Below are 24,469 nucleotides of genomic sequence, written 5' to 3' on the forward strand. Positions count from 1 at the left end.
GCCAAATAGAGGGGAATAATCACTTCCCTCGATCTGCTGACAAGGCTCTTACTAATGTAGCTCAATATGGCGTTAGCCTTCTTGGCAATAAGGGCATACTGTTGACTCATATTCAGCTTCTTATCCACTGTAACACCCAGGTCCTTTTCTGCAGAGCTGCTGTCTAGCCAGTCGATCCCCAGTCTGTAGCTGTGCATGGGATTCTTCTGTCCTAAGTGCAGGACTGGGGAAGGTCTAGGTTGGATATTAGGAAACACTTTTTCACTAGAAGGGTGGTGAAGCACTGGAATGGGTTACCTATGGAGGTGGTGGAATCTCCATCTTTAGGGATTTTTAAGGCCCAGCTTGACAAAGCCCTGGCTGGGATGGTTTAGTTGGGTTGGTCGTGCTTTGAGCAGTGGGTTGGACTAGATGACCTCCAGAGGTCCCTTCCAACCCTAATCTTCTATGATTCTGTGACTCTGCACTTGTCCTTGTTGAACATCATCAGATTTCTTTTGGCCCAATCCTCTATTTTGTCTGTCACTCTGTATCCTATCCCTTCTCTCCAGTCTATCTCCTACTCCCCCCAGCTTAGTGTCATCTGCAAACTTGCTGAGGGTGCAATCCACCTCATCCTCCAGATCATTAATGAAGATGTTGAACAAAACTGGCCCCAGCACCAACCCCTGAGACACTCCGCTTGTTACCAGCTGCCAACTAGACATCAAGCCATTGATCACTACCCATTAAGCCCGATGATCTAGCCAACTTTCTGTCCACCTTATAGTCCATCCACCTACCCAGCCCATACTTCTGTAACTTGCTGGTAAGAATACTGTGGGAGATTGTATCAAAAGCTTTGCTAAAGTCGAGATATATCACGTCCACCGCTTTCCCCACATCCACAGAGCCAGTCGTCTCATCATAGACTCTCACTAGGATCATGACTAGAGGATGGACTAAAATCTGAACCTTCTTAAACAAACAAACAAAACAAGGAATTTGATGCATGCTGTGATCTGCCCAGGGCTGCTGTTACTAGCAGTGAGCCTGCTGTAGCCCTGTCCAGCAGCTTCTTTGCACTTCACTTGCTGATGTCCATGCTGGCAGCTGCTAGTGGTGCTTGTTTCCTAGCTAGGTGATCAAGATAAAAAGTTGACATTTCTGGACATACCAGAGGTGCTAATAACATTCCTAACAGCAGGGCCAGCCTTACCTAAAATGACTCCCTGGGCAAAGCTGGAGGTACATCAGGGTTTGGGGGTGGAGCAGGGCAGAGATTCAGGTGGACTGGAGCTGGAGTTGGGGCAGAGTGGAGGTGCAGGGGGGCTTGGGTCAGACCGGGGCTGGAGTGGGGCAGAGGTACAGGCAGAGCGGGGCCGGAAACAGAGCTGGGGGCGGACCAGAGCAGGGGTGGAATGGGGGTGCAGGCAGAGTGAGGGATGAGAGTGGACTGAAGGGTGGGAAGGAGCTGAACTGGAGGCAGGGTGCGGGGTGGAATGGAGGTGCAGGCGGACCGGGGCAGGCGGCAGAGCTGTTGTGGAATGGAGGTGCAAGCAGTGCAGGAGCTGGGGACAGGGCAGGGGAGTGAAGCAGAGGGGAGTAGTGGTACAAGTGGAGTGGAACTTGGGGGTGAGCTGGAGAAGGAGCTAGAGATGGGGGAGTTGCTGAGGTGCAGGCAGTGCAGGGCTGGAGGCGGACGGTGGCTGTGAGGTGAACAGGGCTGGGTGGTGGGGGGCTGTTGTTGTGACACTCTTTTGACAGTGTCCCCCAACCATGGCCCCCTGGGCGGTCGAGCACGTCGACTACCCCTAAAGCCGGCCCTGCCTAGAGGATTAGACTTTCATGAGTTTCCTCTGCTCTTGCACCTTCCCACCTTTGCAAGTGGGCTCCTAGGTCCTGCTTTTCACCTTCCCCCATATCTAGTGCTGGCCATCTCTCCCCCAGGCATGGAAATAGAGGGGAGGCAGATTAATTTACCTTTGTGGCAGGGTCCAAGAACAACAGCTGGGATATCTACTGCCTGTCTGCTCTCCAGTCTCCAGCCTGCTATATCACCACAGGGTGTCTGTCAGGCCCTGCTTTCTATCAGGAAGAGAAAACGGTCTACAAATGAGAAATACAGCCTCCAATTGAACTGGTAAATTAATATACATACACAGGAAAACTTCACAGATGTTTGGGACTTCAGATGTCCATTTGTACCAGTTGTTCTCTCCTGTAAACAGCTGATTTCACCAAGTCGTTAGGTATAGCAAATAAGTGAGAATTGTGTAGGTTTTAATGACATCAGATAACTGTGTTTGTGTGCTTGCAGAAGGTGCTTATATGGCTCATTGGGTTCATTTTCTTAATGATGAAAGTTTTATGCACATTTTTAAAGCTTTCTTTTTGTCCTTCAAGAATTACCTCTGCCGACCCCCTTTCTTGGGAGCACGCTGCTTGGTTCTGTGAGCTCTGAACCATCTAGAAATAGTGGCCTCTGAGGCAGCTTGGAATATTGAAGAGCTGCTAATTCAGCAGGCAAAAGTGGCCAGAGGACAAAGAACTTTCCAGGGCAGCTACCACTCCTTTTCATCCAGCCTCTTCCTCTCTTTCCAAGTGACTGTCTTTCTCATGCAGGTGTCTCAGGCCCGCACAGCTTTCGAACAGGCAGCTCAGTTGGAAGAAGAGAAAGCAACCTGTGGGCAAGATGGGGAAAGGAGGTGGTACAATTTATGGCTGGGTTTGGAGCTAAATGCCTGTCATTTTTAACTATCAATTAAAAATGAGGAAAGGTGCATTTAAAATGCATCTTTTCATCACCCCTCCATTCCCATTCACTTTTTTTTAACCTACCCTGTAAATAATAGAGGCAAAGATACTTTGTTTTTCAGTTTGGGAGTTGGTGCTGTTGTCACAGTTGGGCCTACTTATTTACCCAAACTGTGAGCTTAACTGTAAGAAGCATGTAACAATTAATAAAATATTACAACAACCTATAAGGACAAAAGTTGGTGGGCAAAAGTACAGAAGGAATGCTAAATAGCTAAGTTAGTCTAAAGAAAAGAGCTAATTTAATATAATTCAAAAACTGTGTTAAAATTATGCTTGTTAAAAACAAGAAATGTAGAGACGGAAGTTAATGAGCCAAAATTGGTATGTCAGATATTAGGCCTAATTGGTGGACAAAATAATGAAGGGATGGGCCATTCCACCCATCACTCACTTTTTTGGGTCCTTAAAAGAGCAAAGTTTTGTGGGGAAAGTACAAAAGAACACACAAAAGCACACTCAAAAGAATACACAGAGGCTACTGAGGTAAGCTTCACCACCCTGGCTGCCCCCCCTTCCATTTCCTGGGACCCCAGGCCTTCCTTATCCCAGTCTTGAGAAATGTCCTGTTCAGACCAGGCCAAGTAGAGGGAACCAGATGATATGGACACCTTGAATCCTAAACACCATCTGGGATGAAAGAACTTTAACAGCAGCAGCAATAACAACAGCTCCAGCCCATCTCAGCTAATGTCTTCTCTTCCTCTTAAAAAAAAAACAAAAAACGTTACCACCATCTTTGATACCATCTAAGAGACTGTCAAACAAGGAGGTTTCCTCCTAAAACTATCTCCAACTAAAGATATAGAAAACAAAAAATGTTAAAATGAAAGCCTTATTTAATACTTTACATTTCAAATGCTTGAACTGTTTCACCATCATTTCTATATCTCTAACAAAAAGTTCAAAAGATTTTCAATAGTATTTTTGCAATAGTGCTAAGCAGGTTAAGGTCTCTGTACCCAAATCCTGGACCTTGTTTTAAATTGTTTAATATTAGACAGTAATTTAGTTATGTTAACACCTTTGGCTCATTTATTCCTTCTAAATTAATATAACTGTGCACAATTGTTACATCATCATGTCTCACCTGGCCAATCACAGTGCACCCTGGACAATCATTGCCCAGGACCAGACTCTAGAATCCAGCTTGCTCTCCCTTTGCTGTGTTGGCTCTCCAATATTACCAGGAGTAAAAAGCTGTACAATCCTCTTTCAACCTCTAAAGTCAGCAGCTCTGCTCCTTATTGCTTAAGTGATTTTTGAAAGTGGGACTTAAGCTCTGCTAAGTTGCTTAGGTACTGTTTAAAAAAAATAAATAATTGTGCCTGTAGTCTGTTTGTTTGGTCAAGTTAGAGAATATGTGAGGCTGAATTTAAGTCAGTGTGTTGTCATCTTAATTGTATATCCCTACACAAAATACCCATCAAATTTCTTTTCTATAGAAAATACACCTGTACGCACTTCTGATGTGGATTATCGATTGTTAGAAGCATCCAAAGCAGGAGACTTGGAAACTGTGAAGGTAGGTTTGTCTAGGTACTACTTACTTTCCATCCTATATTACTGAGCAAGACCTTTCCTACTAGGAGGAGCTGGATGCAATGCCCCATGAATGGGAGGTGGGCATTAAAGTCATGGAAAATGGAGGCAAACCTCTTGATTCCATCTAAGAAGTGGGGTCCCAAGGAGATATGGTAAATGAGAGAGTGTGTAACTCTGTGGATGATGAAGAAAGATAGGAAGAATAGTAAGAGGCTAATATGTCTCCATCAGGAGTTCTTTAATGACCTAAAAATTAAAAAGGAATCCTAGAAAAAGTGGAAACATGGAGAAATTGCTCAGGAGGAATACAAAAAAATAGCATAAGCATGTAGGGACAAAATCAGAAAGGCTAAGTAAGGTACAAAGTGAGTTACACCTGGCAAAGGACATAAAAGGCAATAAGAGGTTTGTTAAATACATTAGGAGCAAGAGAGAGATAAAGGAAAGTGTAGGTCCTCTACCTAGTGGAGAAGGAGAGCTAATCATTGATGACATCAATCAAGAAGGCCAAGATATTTAATACTTGTTTTGCTTCAGTCTTCACTAAAAAGGTTAATGGTGACTACGTACTCAACACAATTAATATTAACAGGGGGAAGAAACGCCAGCCAAAAATGGGTAAAGAATAGGTTAAAGCAGTGTTTCTCAATTAAATTTGGCCACGGAACCCTTTTGAACTCCATAAATAATTGCGGAACCCCCCAAACTCTTAACAGTCTTCAAATGTCGAAATAAGCAAAGGTCAGCATTTCTCAATTAAATTACACTTACACTGGATACCCTCCGCCAGAAAATCCGGGACATCTTCCCTTTTTCGGCGGTGCGGAGAGCAGCTGCTCTCGGAACCCCAGGGTTCCGCGGAACACCAATTGAGAAACACTGGGTTAAAGAATATTTAGATAAGTTAGATGTATTCAAGTCTGCATGGCCTAATGAAATTCATCCTGTGGTACTTAAGGAACTAGTTGAAGCAAGCTTGGAACCATTAGCAATTATCTTTGGGAGCTCTTTGGGGATGGATGGAATCCCAGAGGACTGGAGAAGGGCAAACAATAGTATCTATCTTCAAAAAGGGGAACAAAGAGGACGTGGGGAATTATAGATCAGTCTGTCTTACTTTGATACCTGGAAAAATAATCAATTTGTAAACACCTAGAGGATATAGGGTTATAAGAAATAGCCAGCATGGATTTGTCAAGAACAAATTGTGCCAAACCAACCTAATTTTCTTCTTTGATGGGGTAAATGCCCTAGTGGAGGGGGGAGAAGCAGCAGACAGAATATATTTTGATTTTTAGTAAGGCTTTTGACTCAGTCCATGTGACATTATTATCAGCAAATTAGGGAAATGTAGTGTAGATAAAATGACTATAAGGTGGGTGCACAACTCATTGAAAGGCAGTACTCAAAGAGTAGCTGTCAATGGTTTGCTGTCAAACTGAGAGGATGTGTATAGTGGGGTCTTGCAGAGATCAGTCCAGGGACAGGTACTAGTTAGTATTTTCATCTGTAGATGACATGAAGCTGGGTTGTGAGCATTTTGGAGAACAGGATTAAAATTCATAAGGACTTTAACAAATTGGCTAATTGGTCTGAATTTAACAAAATGAAATTCAGTGAAGATAAATGCTACATTTAAAGTACTACCCTTAGGAATTAAAAATGAAATGCACAACTACGAAATGGGGAATAACTGGCTAGGTGGTAGTATTCCTGAAAAGGATCTGGGGGTTATAGTGGATCACAAACAGAATATGAGTCAACAATGTGATGCAGTTGAAAAAAGGCTATCATCATTCTGGGATATATTAACATGGGTGTTTTGTGCAAGGCACTGGAACTAATTGTCTCACTATGCTCAGCAATGTTCAGGCCTCAGCTGGAGTGCTGTGTCCAATTCTGAACTCCACACTTCGAGAAAGATGTTGAAAAATTGGAGAGAATCTAGAGGAAAGCAACAACGATAAAAGATTTAGAAAATCTGGCCTATGAAGACAGGTTTTAGAAAAGGGCATGTTTAGTTTTGAGAAAAGAAGGGTAAGGTGGGACATGAGAACAGGTTTAAAATATATTAAGCACTGTTATAAAGAGGACTGTGATCAGTAGTTCTCCGTGTCCACTGAAGTTAGGACAAAAAGTAATGGGCTTAATCTGCAGGGAAGGAGATTCTGGTTAGATATTAGGAAAACTTTCTAACTGTAAGGATAGTTAAGCTCTGGAATAGACTTCAAAGAGAGGTTGTGGAATCCCCGTTATTAGAGGTTTTTAAGAATAGGTTGGACAAACACCTGTCAAGGATAGTCTAGGAATACTGGGTTCTGCCTCAGGGCAGAGGCTGGACTTGATGACTTCTCCAGGTCCCTTCCAGCCCTACATTTCAGTGATTCTATGATCTTGGTTCTGTCACTGCTTTCTTTTCAGATGTTCAGAAATGTTGTTTTTCATCATACCTGTAGAGTGACCCCATCATCCCATTCTGTCCACATATGCACATCCGAGTTCAGGCACATGCTCCATAAAGTGATCAAAATAAAGATATTTTCCCTGTCTAACCACTGTTCCTTCCATTAACTGTGGAGTGCAAAGTATCCATGAATTTAATGCCAGTGCCTGTGAATGTAGTGACGGTACATCATTTGTTATCTAAAAGAACACCCACAAAAGTCAGACTTGGCACATGCCATAATTATGGTTTAATTAGAATGTCTCTTTTCAGTGTTGTCTACCAACACAGACACTTGGGATTATAGTTCCTTCCAGCCAGCTGATGGAGACAGAGTACAGGCTTTTGAGGATGTCCTATGTAATGGTCCAGATATCCCTTAGTCATTCGTAGGTGGAGAATACTGTGTCCCCCTAGCAGGCTACTAGAGGAGAGAAGAAAGAGTTACGCCCTTGAGACTTAAAGGAAGCCGCATCGCACACTTCCATGTGTGGCTACCATAGCAGCATGTGAGGCACTGAAAGCCCATGAGCCCTGAGCCCCACCCCCAGGGCTGATAAGACAGGGGAAAGGGGACAATTATACCAGGGCCCCAAGCTCAGGGGCCCCCAAAAAGTCTTTAACTGGGGTGAAATGGGGGTGAAATTGGAAGGGGTGGGGTCCCAGTGAACATGATGAACCGGGCCCCCCCATTTTTCTCAATGGGCTTGCCCATGTGTAACAGGGGAACCCCTACCCCTTTACTAGATAGCTAGCATGGTAGACCCCCCAGCAAGGGAATGAGACTCCAGTCCAGGGCTTGGCTTCAGTTCTGCTAGCATTGCCAGATCCTTCACCTGTGTGGAGTGCAAGGGCAGCTCGGACTTGGGCGTGGTGAGCGGGGACGAGTGTTGCCTCAGAAAGTCCTGTCAGGGTAGGATGCCCCACACCATCAGTTGGCCACGGTAAGGGATTCAGAAGTCCCACAACTGGATGACTGCTCCTTGGACCCCAGGATAAAGAAAAAGGGTGGGGGTAGAAAACAAGTACAGGCTCAACTCTGCCCTTTCCTTGGGCAGGCACAGCTGCTGCCTTGAGGAGGCACACTGGCCCTAGGAGAGCCCGGGTAGCTTTCATAGTCATGTCTTGGTTGGAGCTGCAAATTGCACTCTCGGACCCTCAGCGCCTTGCACCTACTCCGTGTCCAGCAGATGAGCAGGTCTAGCAGCAGTCTTCTTTCTGGAGAAGATTTGCTCTCCATCGTAGATAAGGGAGGATACAGGCATCCCAGGAATCAGTTCCCCCACACACCCTGTTACCGAGCAGACTCCGGCCCCCAACTGACTAAGCCCAACTTGGCTCCACGTGGGTGGAGATCCCAAAGAAGAGAAGCCTCTACAGTTCTCACTTGGAGCAGGGCCACACCTCCAGCTAGGAGACCCCTGCTGTTCAGTCCAAACTTCATGGAGATTTGGGGCTTTGCCTTCTGGTCTTTAAAGAGCAAGCAAGGAAAGAGACAAAAAGAAGAATGCAGCCCCATCCACTCCATTTCAGAGAAGAAATAGCTGAGCCCTGGCCATTGAATACTACTCGGCATGCCAGTTCGGTCAGACACTGCTCGGTCTGCGAGGCCTGGCTGAGGAGGAGGCTGAGCAGTGATAAACAGGCCCCCCAAATCTTAAGAGAAGGCTGAACCCCTCAACGAGGGGACCAGTCAACATTATTAGACGTTGGCATATACTCGGGAGGTGTTTGCTGGGGACTTTTGCCCTGCTCTTACAGCACTCCACCCCCATGTTGGAGCAGAGAGATGCTGTTGGGGCACCTAGACAGAAAACCAGCCAACAAGGCCTTCGAGACTCTTTACCCTCTGGGTGTCAGATATGGAGGTGTTCCTTGAGAGCGATTCTGTCATGGCGGAGGGGCAAGGAGAACAGAAGTCTTTGTGAAAGAAGAGGTAGCTCTCCAAGATCTTCTTGACAAATGCGATATGCCCGACAAGATCCTTATGGTTGCTATAGCTTGAGTACATGCGACATGCACTTCTCACAGGGCAGTGAGGTGGCTACTGAAGCTTGGCAGGTCTCCAGAGGCCAAAAATGAGATCTCTGAGCAGGCCAGCGCTCTCCCAGTTATGCGCTTAATATGTTGTCCATGTGTGACACCATACATGACATCATCCAGTCACTGGGAGCCTTAACGGAGGGCAGAAACCCTTGCAGCTAATAAAGCAGTGGGTCATGCATCCTACCTCCAACACTAGGCTAGAAGCATACCCTTTTCAAGGCAGGCTTTTTTCAGGAAGAAGTTGGAGAAGATCCACTAGCCCGTAGCCCCTCAGAGAATCAAGGTGTACCCCAGGAGATGCCCAGATGATCCCCAGAATTACAGATCAATAAGCGCAGATCCAGAGAGATGTCCTACTGTCCAGTCCAATAAAAAAGGCAGGCGAAGAGAAGGATTAGCTCTTTGTTACCAAAGAAGAGGTAACAGACAGCAGGGAACCCCTTCAGACTTTGTCATCTGTCTGATGGCACGAGGGCCTGGATGCAGAGTCCAAGCATCTCAGGAAGACTGAGGGACTTCTTCCACATATGGGTCCTATCCATGGGTCATGGACATCCTAGTATACCAATATGCAGTTAATGGCAATGTGAGATGATCCAGGGACTTGGTTGTTCTATTGCCTCGTGCCATGTCAGTTACAGATACAGGCCAATCCACTGGTCTGGGGAGATGAGGGGGGCACAAGGATCTACTTAACTGTCCCCAGAACAGTGGAGAGTCTGTGTGCAGTTCTGGATATGAAAAGTCACCTGCTTCCTCAGGGTTCAGGACGGAGTCACTAAAGCCCATTATTCAGTTTGAACCATCTCCAGGATATGCCAATCCTTAAGTCTCACCAGAAGTATCTGTGAGTCATTGTGCTGGGAAGCAGGAGTCAATGGAGCAGTTACCCTAGAAATATTATGGACCTTGGATTTGTTGTACATTTAATCCCCTCTCCCACTCATGATAGTCAGGGTCTTACAGAAAGTTGCCAGATCTAGAGGAGCCTCTCGTAGCTCCAGGTTGGCCAAGAAGACAGTAGTATCTGGAACAGGAAGATGTCTGTGTCCTGACCCCCACTTCAGCTCTTGTTAATTCTATACCCATGGATACAGTGTCCAGTACTTCACAGAGACCCAGCCCGGTTTGTGATTTCAGTTGAGACCACAGTGTCAGTCATCCTGGGTATCGTGCAAACTTCCGTAACTTTGAGACCATACCAGTGAAGACGGATTCAATCTCTTCAATGCAGAGCTATTTATTGAAAAACAGGTATCACAGACAAATAGAAAGGACTATATGCCTCTCCTTAGTAATCCTCAATTTCCCAAGCATCAACCCTCAGTAACTATGCTGGCCCCACTTAGTATCCTGATTAGTAAATAAAGCGAGGATAGATACCACTCCCAGTTGAAGACTGTCTCTTCCTTATTTAGGTTCCCTCAGGCACTTAGTCTATTTTCTGAGTCTCTCGTAGCAGGGTCTAGGTTACCCCGAGGCCCTCTGGTCTCAAGTCCGTCTTCTGTCCAACAGTATCACCAGCCTCCTTGGATATATGCGTATATATAGAGATATAGATCTATAACATGATTTTCCTAGTACTTGTACCCTCTTCCCAAAGGAGTCACGTTCCCAAAACATGCAAAATATACTTTTCTAGCATATCATTTAACTTATCATTAATTCATCATTTGGGAGCGGGCTACAGGGATTGGCTGATAGTCACCTTCCATTAACAACTCCCCCTAGGCACCTGATGGCACGTTGTTCTATAGGGTCAGTTAACCCAGGTCAGCTAGTTCCAGATTCACCATCATGCACCTCCGTGTGTACGCACCAGGCAAACTGGCTATTGGCTGACTGCCACCATTAGTCTTCCACATCAGCACAGCTGCTCACCCAGGGCATGGACAAATATACATGGCTCATGTCGATGCCAGGTGCGAGTTTGGTCTTTTCAGGAATTTCCCACGGTCTAGTGCTAAGAGGCCCTGCTCCCGGAATCCTCTAGACCTCAGGCTCACCAAACCTGTCCATTGTGATCTATATAGTGATTCAGCACCGTCCCAACAACAGTAGTCAGAGGCTCAGTTGGTGTAGTCTCAGTTGGCTATCACACCAAAGTTTCCAGGTTCCTGAGTGCAGTTGATAAATGACAGTGGTAGTTCGTTGTCCAAGGCCTGCATGGGGCTTGGACCTGGTGTTGAGTGTTTTCATAGCTGTCCCTTTGAACATCTGAGAAGTATTTCTATACAACTGTACCCTTAAATCCTGTTTGTAATTGCAGTGTATTCAGCAAGGTGATAGGGGAGCTGCAATCCCTTTCCTGCAAGTAGTTCTATCTAATTTTTCACTAGGATAAAGTCATGCTAAAGTCTTGGCCAGAATTCAGATGCAAGACATTGTCTGTCTTCCACCTGTACAGAGAAATTACCCTACCCACATTTGGTCCCAACCCCAAGATTCTGGGGTGGAACCAAATGGCTACATTGCTTAAGCCCTCCAGCTTTGTGTGGATGGGATAATAGAGTTCAGGCAGGCTCTCAGAGCCTTTTCATCCTGAACCAGGGTTTAAAAGTCAAGTGCCATCCAGATCTGCTATCTCTGGATGCATTATGAAGCTGATCAGAGAGGCTATACAGCAGAAAGGAAAGTACACCTGAAAAGTTCACCTACATGATAAGAAGGATTCATAAGGCTACTTCCCACATCTTTGCCAAACTTCATGGAATAAGCTTGCAGACGTGGCCTTTGCCAGAGGGTGTTGCAGGCAGAGGTCCAGTGATGATTTCACCTGTAATAAAATGATTAACTTTGGAGTGGGCCACACATCTTCACTGCTGCAGAAGAGAGGAGAGGAAAGCTTCCTTCCCTGTCAGTTTTCTTTTCTGAGCTCTTCCTATAAAATGCTGGTGCCTGTCTCATTGCTGAGAAGTTCAATGGAGAGTCCCTGATATGATCCAATTGCTACCGTTACTACCGTTATTTAATGGTTTTTGCATAGTGTCAGTCTAAATTTTTCTTTAGTACTGCTTTCAAAGTATTATACTGAAGGCTGAGAGATGATAGGTGAGGGTATGACATCCTCAAAACCCTAAATGTTCTCCTTTGAGTGACTGTGCATATGTACATTCCATTGTAGGTGTGTGTGCTCCTAGCACGCCCAAGTCAGAGATTTTTGCCAGCAGTATCACTTACACAGCAAATGTGCCCCAGCTCTCCTCGTGCTCTCAGGTGAGGGCATAAAAGGGGCATGCCTTCTGCCTCCCTGACAGTTCCTTCTCCCTGCCCGTGGCAACAGTTGGAGCTCCCTAAAGCCTTAGCTTTGGTCAGCCAGCTTTAGGAAGCTTTGTCCATAGTTGTTATGGTTACGCTGTAAATGTAGTTTAGTGTGTAGAGTATATTAAAGTATAGAATGGTATAGCATGGTTATTTAGATATAGTTCTACTAGTACCTGGGTGATTTACTATCAAGAAATCCCCAGATTTTAAACAGTGTGCAAAGCCATTATCCCTGTCACAGATGGGCACAAGAGTTTTCTGATTTATTTGGATGAGGGGCATGTGAGGAACAAATGCCCTATCTGTACCTCCTTTCCCATCCAAACTAAAAGCAGAGAGAGACTTGAAGGTTCTCCTCATGAAGGAGGCGATGTGACCTGCATCTGAGTTGTCTCACAGTCGTACTCCAGGGGACTCTGGGTTGACTCAGAATGCTTCTCCAGCTTCTTCTGACTCCAAAGATAAGTTTGGGAGCAAATGTCATGCTTCCCCAAAATGTTCTAAATGTTCAGACTCTCGCAAGACCTTTAAGTCTAGGTCTTCTCCCAGACATGCATGTAGTAAGTCCTCCAGTACCACTTCAAAGCCTCTCAAATCGAAGTGCTCGCTGGTTTCCTCAGAGGCGGCACTCAGACTCCAGACTCCGGAGCTGCTGAGGTTGATGTCTTCAGCCGTACTTGGGTCCTTCAGCTATATAGGCCCCTTCAGCTCTATCCACACCAATAACTTCTTCTAAGGTGTGCTTTAGTCCTCAAACTTTCCTTATGGCAAGGGACCTCCTTTGTTTTTCCCTGCCTGACTCTCTTCTTCTGCAGCTGTTACCTAGTATTTAATCAGCCAGCACAGACTGCTTGCCTGGCTCTACCAATAAAGCCAGCACCAGCAATGTATTCGGCACCTTTGATGTGTCCAGCACCAGTGATGTAATCAGCTCTTCCAATGCAGTCAGCACCAACAACACACCACGCTGTGTCGATACCAGCACCTTTGGTGCTGATGTCATCTACAGCATTTTGGCTAGGTTCTTCTGCTGACACTGGTGTATCTCCCATCCTGAAACCACCAAGACGACCTATAGGAATGACTCCCTCTTATCATGAAGAGGTTTTTGTGTCGCCGTCTTCAGAAGAACCTGTCTTTCCTCTTCAATTCTTCAGATCTGCCTATAAATCTTCCATTGCCAGGTCTAAAGATAGACTGGTTCCAAGACAGGGAAGGTCCAGTTTGGGGCATCCCACCATGGATGGCTCAGTCTGTGCATTTCCCTCCATAGCCATATTGGTCTTGGGCTGCCCCAAGGAACTGTAGACTCCCATTTCATTTACTTCCTGGGAGGAAGTCATCCCCACCACTACATGAGACATCTTCTCAATGTCCTGTATCTATCCCTCAATCCACTGTCATGGACTCCATGGAGGAGGGTGAATTGCTAGAGAAACCATTAGATGTCCCTTCTCACATCTCCTCTTCTTCATTGGATGAAGCCGTTGCCCCAGAGTCAACATCCCCCCCCCCCCCCCCCATCCCAGATGATTTTTAAAGTCTTCCAAAATCTAATGAGAAGTGTTGCTACTTGTTGGGGAGTACAGGCAAAGACTGTGCTGGAAAATCCACACACCCTCCTGGATATCATACAAACTGCTGCTCCAGGAAGGGTTGCACTGCCTTTTAATGAGGCTCTGTTAGAGCCAGCGAAGACTCTTTGGCAAACTCTGGCATCTAATACCTCCAACCATCAAGTGAGTGGATAGACGGTATCAAGTTCCACCACAAGGTTTCAAGCATTTCTTTACCCATCTAGTGCCTGATTCTCTAGTGGTAGCAGCCACTAATAATACTCACCAAATGCGTCCTAAGTCCACTCCAAAGAATAAGGAGCTTAAGAAGCTAGACTTCTATGTCTGTAAACTTTACTGCCACGCTCCAAATGAGTCACTAGCTATGGGGCTTTTTTTAAATCTTGGTACAACTTTCATAGAATCATAGAATATTAGGGCTGGAAGGGACCTCAGGAGATCATTTAGTCCAAGCCCCTGCTCAAAGCAGGACTAACCCTGCTCCATCCTATTCTAGATATGAGAAAGCTGAACCAATTCATCAAAAAGATCAAGTTCAGCGTAGTTACCCTCACTTCTATCATTGGTATGCTGCTTGCAGTTTACAAGATGCATACTTTCCTGTTACAATATATCGCTCCCTCAGGAAGTACCTTTGATTTGTGGCAGGCACCAACTACTACCAGTACACAGTGCTCTCTTTCAGTTTGTCATCAGCCCAAAGGGTCTTCAGCAAGTGTGTGTCAGTGGTATCAGCCCCCACATCAGTTGTTTGGCCATTCAGATTTTCCTGTCCTGGACAATTGACTGATGCACACAGCATCAAACAGACCAGCTCCAAGACAGTGTCGTCATCATCATCATCATCAGATGAGTATTCACTTGTCTAGGCTTGAAATTAAATTTAGAGACATTCCAATTACATCCCACTCAACACATAATTTATGGGGCAGATCTTGAAGCCAGAACAGCCATAGCTAATCTCCTAATGGAAGGATATTGACCTATAGCTGCCTTTTCCAACAGCCTCAGATCCAGTCCTATAACAACAGTGCATACCTGCCTTCAGCTCATAGGCCACATGGCCTCCTGCACACACATAACTCTGCAAACCAGACTTTACCCTCACTGTATGCAACCCTAGCTTCATTTGGTATATTGTCCTTCCACGCACTGTCTGGACATACATACTTGCTTACCTGCCCGGGTGCTTCGCTCTGCATTGATGGTTGGACCCGAAGAATGTGTTGACCTCAGATCCAACTTTGACAACGATAACAGATGCCTCTACCAGGCTGGGGGGGGGGCCTATCTCGATCACCTTTAAATACAAGCTTTTGGTCACTTCAGGAGGTTTCCCTCCATATAAACATTGGAACTAAGCTATTGTTCGGGTCTGCGAGGTATTTGTCTGCCATTGAAAACCAGGTGGTGCAAGTTCTCACAGACAACCCACAGCTGTGTTTTACTTGAACAAGCAGAGAGGTGCAAGATTGACTTAGCTGTGCTGGGAGGCTGTCCTCCTCCGGAATCTGAGTATTCACCACAATGTTTCCCTGAAGGCTTAGTCAACTTCTAGGAGTGAGAGAAACACGAGCGGATTCCCCCAGCTGAGTTTTTATAGACCATCATGAGTGGTCAGTTAGGAAGGACATTCTCCTTCAGATTTTCCAGTGCTGGGGTTCCTGGTAATGGACTTTTTCACCACCAACTTTAACAAAAAATGTACAGGTTTTTGCTTTAGGGCTGGCTGCAATTTGGGTTCCATCACAGATGTGTTTCTTCTTCCCTGGTCTTTTTTTCCTCCCATTCCCAGAGTGCTCAAGAAACTGAAACGACAAAGCATTATTAATCCTCATTGCACTGACATGGGCAAGACAGTGTTGGTTCACAGATCTACATCACCTCTCCATCCGTACACCGATAACATTACCACTCGTGGCAGATTTTCTGTCCTAGACCCAGGAATGACCTGTGCGCCTGAACCTCAGATCTGTTACCTTACTGCATGAATGATCTCTGGTTGAACACTCACGAGAAACGGGGCTCCTGAGTGGTCCAGGCCTTCTTGGTGAGCAGCAGTAAGGAGTCCACTAGATCCACATACAAATCAAAGTGGAAGAGATGTTCTTTGGGCACAATTCCACAAATTGTTGCCCCATCACATTGAAATTAGGTGTGTGCTGACTATCTCCTACATTTGAAATCATCAGGCCTCTTAAATAGTTCTGTCACTGTTTACCTGGCTTTTGTTTCAGCATTACACCCACCAGTAGATGGATTTTTCCATCTCTCTCATTCTCTTTTCTTTTCTTGATTTTTAAAAGGCCTAATTAACAACTACCCACCTGTGTCTGCTCCAGTGCCTGCCTGGAATTTAAATTTAGTTCTCTCTAGATTAATGGATCCTCCTTTGGGCTTATGGCTAGAGCTTCACTATCTGTGTTGTATATGAAGATGGCATTTTCGTGGCAATCACTACCGCAAGGAGGGTTTCAAAATGTCATTCTCTTCTCACCTACCTTCTCCTTATGGCCTTTCCTAAGGACCTGGTGTCCCTGAAGCTACATCCTAAGGTTAATCCTTTAGCCTTCCATCTAAACCAAATCATTAACCTTTCGATGGCTTTTCCTGAAACTAATATGTCTATCTGATTTCCCATCGGCAAAATGGGAATAATACCTGCCTGCCTCATCTGTTCACTTAATGCAGACTGGGATTCTGTTTACCAGTATTATAACTTGTGGATTTGGATAGGTGAATTCAAAATATACTGCCTTAAAACAGGAGGGGAATCATCAAGTTGAAGCCGTGAAGAATTAGGAAGTGCCCATGTTCAAGTTCATGAAATGGTCCACTATCAGAAAAGAATATTTGATTAACTTTTAAAACTTTAATTAAGGGGGGAAGATCAAATTCTGTAGTAGACTTTGTTTCTTCTTTTGTCTTAACAGCAGCTTTGCAGCCCTCAGAATGTGAATTGTAGAGATTTGGAGGGACGTCATTCAACACCGCTGCACTTTGCTGCAGGATATAACCGTGTGTCTGTAGTAGAGTATCTGCTGCACCATGGGGCAGATGTGCATGCCAAGGATAAAGGGTAACTTTTCAGTGTCTTTTTTCATTAATCATGCTCCTTACAGTCACTGGGGGTGAGAGTACTGGTCTTTTAAGTAATATGTAGCTTTCTGGGAGTGCTGGCCTCAAAATATTAGATGATAGTCTCATTGCTGGGATAACTTTACTCCTTTAATCCATGTAGCTTTTCCTTCCTCTGTTCTCATTTGCTTGTTTGTTTGGTTTGCTTAATAGAAGGTTTTCAGATATTTTGGATGGTCTAAAATTAGCTTTTTAGTTATGTGATGTGAAATAGCCAGGGCTATCTCTGTACATTTTTCTCTTCTTCATTGATGGTTACAAGAGAGGTAGCCTTGTTAGTTTGTATACAATAAAAACAAGAGTCCTGTAGCAACTTAAAGACTAACAAATTTCTGCGGGCATCTGACGAAGTGGGTTGCAACCCATGAAAGCTTATGCCCGCAGAAATTTGTTAGTCTTTAAGGTGCTACAGGACTCTCATCGTTTTTACTATATTAATACAGAAAGTTAACTTTTAAAATTGACTGTTTATATAATTATTGAGACACATGTTTTCCCCCTTTTAAATTAAAATACCGGGAAAACTAGAAATACTAAAGAGGTTGTGTAGTATTTCTAGCCTTTCCAGATAATTTGATTTTTAAAAAATGTGTCACAATAATCACTTAATATAAACAATCTATGAAGGTGAGAAAAAAGAACTTAGGTTCAAGCTTATGTTCAGGTCCTAAATGTCCTGAAGTTTCAAGCTCTTTCCAAATGGAATTGAGTCCAGTTTTTCCCCACAATATTACACGGGTAGGGCTTACTAATGCCTAGACTTCACATGCAGATTGGATTTTAGCCACCTACTAAAACCCTTTTTGGAAATTTACACTCAGGTGTCCAAAGTCAACATTACGGCAGTGTTTCTTGCAACATATTATTAGCAATATTGTGGTGGCCTTTTTGTAGCAATTGTCAATAATAACAATTGGTCGAACATCATTGGCAAGAGCTGAAGAAGAGCTGTTTTCATTTGCTACCTGGAAAAGCGATGTTCATTTCATAGGTACTGCAATAACAGGGCATGTAAAGCTATGAAATTGGGGATACTGAAATAGCCCCAGAGGGAAGAAAAACTGTTTTATCCACTGGACCTTTCTCAACTTGTATTTGAATTTGACTTGCTGTGACTATTAAAACTTTTTTTCTCTTTAATTAGTGGCTTAGTACCCCTGCATAATGCCTGCTCGTACGGACACTATGAGGTGGCTGAGCTCTTAGTGAGGCACGGGGCCTCTGTCAATGTGGCAGACCTGTGGAAATTTACCCCTCTGCATGAAGCAGCAGCAAAAGGCAAATATGAAATCTGCAAGCTGCTTTTAAAAGTAAGTCATTTACAGGTACCAAATATATTTTTAAATGTTGTGTGTTCTGTTACGTTTAAAGTCTGAAACAAAGATCATTTTATTATTTTTCAGTGAGTTAATTTGAATCTATTTCCATCTTAAATTTTACTGTGATAGCTGCAGGTTTCTATATTGAATGTAACAACGTTTGAAGTGCCTTTGAGAACATGTTCACTTCATCAAGATTCATCAGTATACATGGTTTCTCAAGACAGTGTATTCATTTATTTTGAAATACTCATCTAATTCATTCAGTAATGTCAGCTAAATAACGTTCACTTCATACCAAACTGAAACAAGTGGAATTAGTTTTAAGGATACAAAAAATGAACTTTTACTCACCTTGTGGAGTAGTTGCTACAATTGAATCAACTTTCATTGGTATTTGTGCAAGTGTACAGAATGCAGCAATAATTAAATGTGGCCTTTAGAAAATCTATTGTGTATGAGAAATTTTAAATCATTAACCTGATGTGTGAATTATGAAGTCCTAGTGGAAATGTAAATTAAAACAATTTGGAAGAAGCCTTTTGTAATCAATGGGACTGCTCAAACTAGCAGCTGCTGCTTTAAAAAAGCAATGTTGATCATGGTAGGGCATTTGCCATGTGGGCTCTCCAGTTTAACTGTTTGGATTTGTTACTATATAGAACACACTGTTGGGCTGAGAGAGTTTCATGGGATCTGGGGTTGGGTATGGATGCTAAAATATGGTTTGGTTTTATGGATAGCTGGATTGTGTGCGTGTGTGTGTAATATATCTGGTAGTGCTTCACATAGACACTACTTCAGTTTTTGTATTACTATGTAGATTTCTATGAAGACTCTCTCCTCTAGGACACTTTTAAATATTCTTATTCCTGCTTTTGTATATTGTAAATGTTGTTAAAAGTGCCCCCAAAGTTCATAGAAATCTAAGTAGTAATACAAAAACAGAGCTACTGTCTATCTGAAGCAGTGTTAAAGCATAGTGGGGTATGAAATTTGGCAAAATGAGGAGTCCTCAACTGAAAGGCAGGCTAGGGGTATTTTGAGATGTGGCGATGGCTTAGATAGCTGTAGCTAGATCCTAGTGTCTGTCTCTCTTCCCTTGTTTTTCCTTTTCCCAGCCCTAAATAGTGGTGTAGTAGATATGCTTTCTGTGACTTCAGTCATAGTTCTGTTAGATCCAGCGTATTGAAATCAGCAATCTAGCCTGGGTTCAATGCGTGTTTGTTCTTTATAATATGTTTTCAAGTGTTTGTCCAGACTAGTGTTAAAGGGCTTCTACCACATCCCAGGTGAGCCTCGTAACATTCATTGTCAGGAACGGTTTCTGATCCTCACCTAAATTATGCTTTTATGAGGAGCACTATTGAAAACGTTGTGCAGTTGTTTTGTTTTCCAACAGCGATGTGAAGATTTACGAGAATTCATTCTGACTGATCTGAACTCATGCTCTCAAATAAAAATCAAATTTGTACATTTCCCAATATTAAACCTTAATGAGAATGTTTAAAATAAGGTTGACAAAATTCATTTCCTCCTCTTACTACTGGTTATATATCTTTGTACAGCCCTACACATTGTTTTCATCATAGGTGTTTATATACTTTTTAAAGGGTAGGCAGTTGTCGGGCTCTCTTCTCCCCCCCCCCCTCCCCTTTTTCCATGCCTGCAGCTTAGCCAAGCTGTTCATATGCAACCTTGTTAATTTTTCTGAGGACTTTTGCAATTAGATGTTTGACAGGGGAGCTCCACAGCAATTAAAATCCTGCTGCAATAGAAACCACAAGCTGTCACTCACAGAGGTCCCAAGGCTGTGCTTGGTGAGGGCCCTAAAGTGACGTCTGTTTACAGAAGTTACCTCTAGCCCTTGGAGCACAAATGGAATCATCCAACATCAGACTCTCAAATGCAGTTTTCTTTGATCAACACTGGAGGGCTCTGCAGCCCAGTGATCTTTGTCATGAGGGGTTAGCCATTACTGCACTCCATCTCAAAGGGTCCGCAACAAAAACTGGCTCCTGAATGGAGGCATCACAGAAAACTTAGAAGCCACTGAAATGAACTCCCTGAGGTCCCTAAGAGGTTGAGGTTGTGGTTGTAATACCTGTTATAAATCAGTCTTTTGCATCCATGCTCCAGTGACACACCCTTTACATTGACACTGTTGTTTTTTAAATCTATTGGCCCTGGGTACCTTTAAGACTATCCCCTTGAGCCTTGTACTGATTGGTATTTGTGCTCGCAGCCCAGGTTTCTGCTGTTCTGCCCCCTCAAGCTGACTGGCAATAATGCCTTTATTTTGGTGTGCATCTTGCACCCTCCTGAAATCTGCCTTATTTTGGTCCACTGCACTTTAATCTAAAATCAATCAATCAGTTTTTTCCAGTGGATTTTTGGAATGCGTACTGTTGGCCTTGTCCCATTTTACCTTCTCTTCCAATATCTTGTGGTAAACTGCATCCCCCTCCTTCGTTTTGATGTGCTTCTAGGTGAAGAGGGGTGTCACTTTGTGTTCCTTAATTTTTGTCTGTTTCTCATGAACCTAAGCACTTTGGCAGGGAGAGAACCATGCCAACGGCATTCTCTCTGCCCATTTATCTATGGCCCTGTTAGCATGCATCGGAGCATATGGGAGTGTGTTTTGTTGTTCTCTAGAAGGAGAAAATTTCCACTTTGAAACCTTTCAGATCAGGAGATCTAAAACAGTAATTTTCAGAAGAATGCAACAGACATTTTAAAGGTGTCACAGAGAGCACTCTCTCCAAAAGCCTCTTGGGTGCATTACAGCCAGTCTCTGCCTGCTGCTTCCATTCGCATCCTTAATCTTTGTATTCCTGTCCAGTATAGACACAGCCTTGGAAGCAGCACAGTGGTAAACTTTCCACCTTTGCTAGTGGCAGTGCAGCTTCACTGGGGCTAACAAGGTGGGGAGCCTTGCATAGATTGGCTGACTGTGTTTAACCACTGTGGCAGACTGCTCTGCACATTGCTGCACAACACAGAGGTAATATGTTGGCAGTTGCCAGCACCTTATCTATTGCAACTCTCCCACTGTCCTAACACCACAGGACATAGTTGCCATTAGCAGTGGTGCAACTCACTAAGTTGTAGTGGTGCAATGCATCCATATGGGCCATCCTGTTCTGAGGGCTCCATTGAGCGCATCCTCCCCCCCTTCCTGTATGAGCCCCTGGGTACTATTACACAGGGCCCAGAAGCAGAGGTTTGTGGGAATAGAAATCACCAATTGAAGAGAGACTGTACCAAAAACTTTTAAATGTGGATTGTATAAATCAGCTTTTTGTTTTGTATAAAAATCTGTACTTCAGTTTTGAGACAAGAAAAGCCTTAATATAACAGTGCAGCAGCTTATAAAGCACAACATTTAGAAGCTGCTGTATTTCAAAATAGAATACTCAAGGTATGGGAGGAAACTCACATCATCATCATACAGAATGGGTTGCCAAAGGGTTACAGGAGCATTGTCCGATTTTACAGTGGTGCCTTTACAATGCCCGTGCTTTCAGATTACACTAGTACTGCTACAGTGAAGAATGGCCACAGGCAGAATACATCTGGGATGAGACTTGCCTTTACAATGATGCAGCTGCAAAACTCGTGAACCACTGCAAGCCCAATAGTGTATGGATGCGAGGGGTTACAAGAGCAGCATGTGTGTACAACATCACAATCCTCTAGCATAGACAAGGCTTTTCAGACCTGTAAATAGAGCCCTGCAAATCCGCAGATATCCGCTTTATATCTGTGGACCATTTTTTTGCAGATGGTGGATCGGATGTGGATCTCAAAGGCAGGGAAGCAGCTGTCTGTAGTTCATAGCCTTTGACGCTGCGTCCTGTCTTTGAGATCCAGGGTTGGGGGCTCCCCTGATGGCTGCCGATCAGCTGTTTGGCAGCTGCCCGGAAGTGCTGGGCCCCGAACAGCTGATCAGCGACGGTGGCTGCAGCAGGGTTGGCCTCCAAACAGCTGATTTTGGGAGTCCAGAGCTGCGGGTGCAGATTACCTAGAAGACAGGGACTGCAGATGGCGGGTCGGATGTCAGTTGAGTCTGGCAGATACGGATCAGATGCGGATCCACATTTTTATATCCATGCAGGGCTCTACCTCTAAGGTTGCTTTGTAGATTAACAGCTTGGGTTTATCTTTCATAATGTATATTCTGTACAGTAGGTATCCACTAAAGTCATGAATTCACAGCCATGTACAATGGGTTGCCAAAATCTCACTAGCTTTGAGAGCATTCCCAATGCTATGCTGCTGAATGCAGCCTATGAAGTGGCATACCTATAAAATGTGCTCACATATTTGTAGCAATAAAATGTGGACTTGTGATTTGTAGCATGGAGCAGATCCAACAAAAAAGAACAGAGATGGTAACACTCCTCTCGATCTGGTGAAAGAAGGAGACACCGATATACAGGACTTGCTGCGGGGAGATGCTGCCTTGCTAGATGCTGCCAAAAAGGGTTGTCTGGCTCGAGTGCAGAAGTTGTGTACACCAGACAATATCAATTGCAGAGACACCCAAGGAAGAAATTCAACACCATTACATCTTGCAGGTAAGCAACTTACCAGACCTTCTAGACTCTCTTATCCCACTTATGTAACTTAATCAACAAAAACCTGAGCATATTTTAAGGAACTGGCATAGTAATAGTTTCACAGTGAATTGCCTTGGTTACTATGCCAGCTGTCTAGAAGTGTTGCAGGAAGACGACCGCTTGCAAAAGAGGAGCTTTTGAACTCTAAAAAATTAAATATTCAGCTTTCCCACCTTCCCAGTTTTTCTGTTTGCTCGACTGATGCTATATTTTCTTTTCCCTTTTTATAGCCGGCTACAATAACCTGGAAGTAGCTGAATACCTTCTAGAGCATGGTGCTGACGTTAATGCTCAAGACAAAGGAGGACTAATCCCCTTACATAATGCAGCATCTTATGGGGTGAGTATGAGCATACTGTGATTTACAGGGCTAAGCTTCTGGGACAGTCATTTTAGAATACTTTTAGGACACAAAATAGTGAGAAATCTTTCAAATGGTTGCATCTAAAGCAAATTATTGTGGCTGTCAGAGACTACCTTTTCTGGAATGCAGCTTGGTCTCCATAGGCATGAGAGAATTATTGGCCCAAGTAACTGCTACAGTAGAACCTCAGAGTTACGGCACCTCGGGAATGGAGGTTGTTTGTAACTCTGAACAAAACGTTCGGTTGATCTTTCAAAAGTTTACAACTGAACATTGATTTAATACAGCTTTGAAATTTTACTGTGCAGAAGAAGAATGCTGCTTTCTCTTTAAGTTTTTCGTAGTTTACATTTAACACAGTACTGTACTATATTTGCTTCCGGGTTTTTTTGTTTTTTTCCCCTTCTGCTACTGCTTGATTGCGTACTTCCAGTTCGTAACTCTGAGCTTCTACTGCATATTGTACTCCCACTGTCTCAGTGGTTTTCATAAAAAAGCCCAAAACCTGAGTAGGAGGGGGATGCAGCTGGTGCTGCTCTGTACAGGGTCACTCTCTGTCATTTTGGAATACCATTGAAACAGTATCTGCTCTGACAGCCAAAAAATGTACAGCAAGTTGGCATGTTTGTCACCTCTTGTTTTTAACCAAAGCAGTCTCTCCTGCAATTGTAGAAATAGATAAAGACTCATGTGGTGAGTAAAAGTTTGAGCGGGAAGGAAGAGAGAGCAGTGTCTGTAGATCAAGTCCAAGTTCATTGTGGAGCAGAATTATTAGGACGCATAGTCTGTTCGTGATCTCCCTTCCCTCCCATCCTCATAAAGCAATATTAACACACAGAGAATCAAGCATCTTTGTGTGCTGTATTTGCACAGATATCAGAGGGAACTTTTCCTAAACCACTATATGCCTCTTTACCATGTGGGTGAGTTCAGAAGGAAATCTATTACAAGCAATTACATGGAGTCAGTTCTTTACAGAATCCTAGGCTGATGAGACATCTAACCTGGCACTAAATTAATACCCAGATTTCTTTGCCTCTTCCTATTGTGTTTTCCTTTACTTCCTCCTATTATTATAAATGTAATTTCAGCAACCAGAACACTGACAAAAATAGCTGCACTGGAGATCCAAGGGAAAATGGCGGAGTGCAGTAATGAGTCCAAAATTGTTTTGACATTTATACCAAAATGCAAGTTACCAAATTGCATGTGTTTAATTGCGCTGTCGTGATACTGTATTTTATGTCTCAGTTGGTCAGTGGTTATTTCATATACTGTACCAGATAGGCTGCAATACGTGAGTATGACAGGATAGATTAACAATAGAATGCCAGCCTCTAATGTGATTCTCCCTT

The 24,469-nt window shown here is 43.8% G+C and overlaps 1 protein-coding gene across 1 annotated transcript in view; it reads left to right on the top strand.

Annotated features, from left to right (window-relative positions):
• The window catches only part of TNKS (tankyrase), a 240,845-nt gene that overhangs the window by 186,638 nt on the left and 29,738 nt on the right, over positions 1-24,469 (top strand). Inside the window, exons 13-17 of the mRNA XM_067556877.1 lie at positions 4,242-4,321; positions 16,605-16,750; positions 17,954-18,119; positions 22,489-22,708; positions 22,981-23,090. Of these exons, the coding sequence (XP_067412978.1) occupies positions 4,242-4,321; positions 16,605-16,750; positions 17,954-18,119; positions 22,489-22,708; positions 22,981-23,090 (722 nt within the window). The remainder of the gene's footprint in view (positions 1-4,241; positions 4,322-16,604; positions 16,751-17,953; positions 18,120-22,488; positions 22,709-22,980; positions 23,091-24,469) is intronic.

The sequence above is a fragment of the Emydura macquarii genome, unplaced genomic scaffold, assembly GCF_026122565.2.
Source record: "Emydura macquarii macquarii isolate MOO-44397 ecotype Brisbane River unplaced genomic scaffold, CSIRO-AGI_Emac_v2 contig_1790, whole genome shotgun sequence".
In the NCBI taxonomy this organism is placed as follows: domain Eukaryota; kingdom Metazoa; phylum Chordata; order Testudines; family Chelidae; genus Emydura; species Emydura macquarii.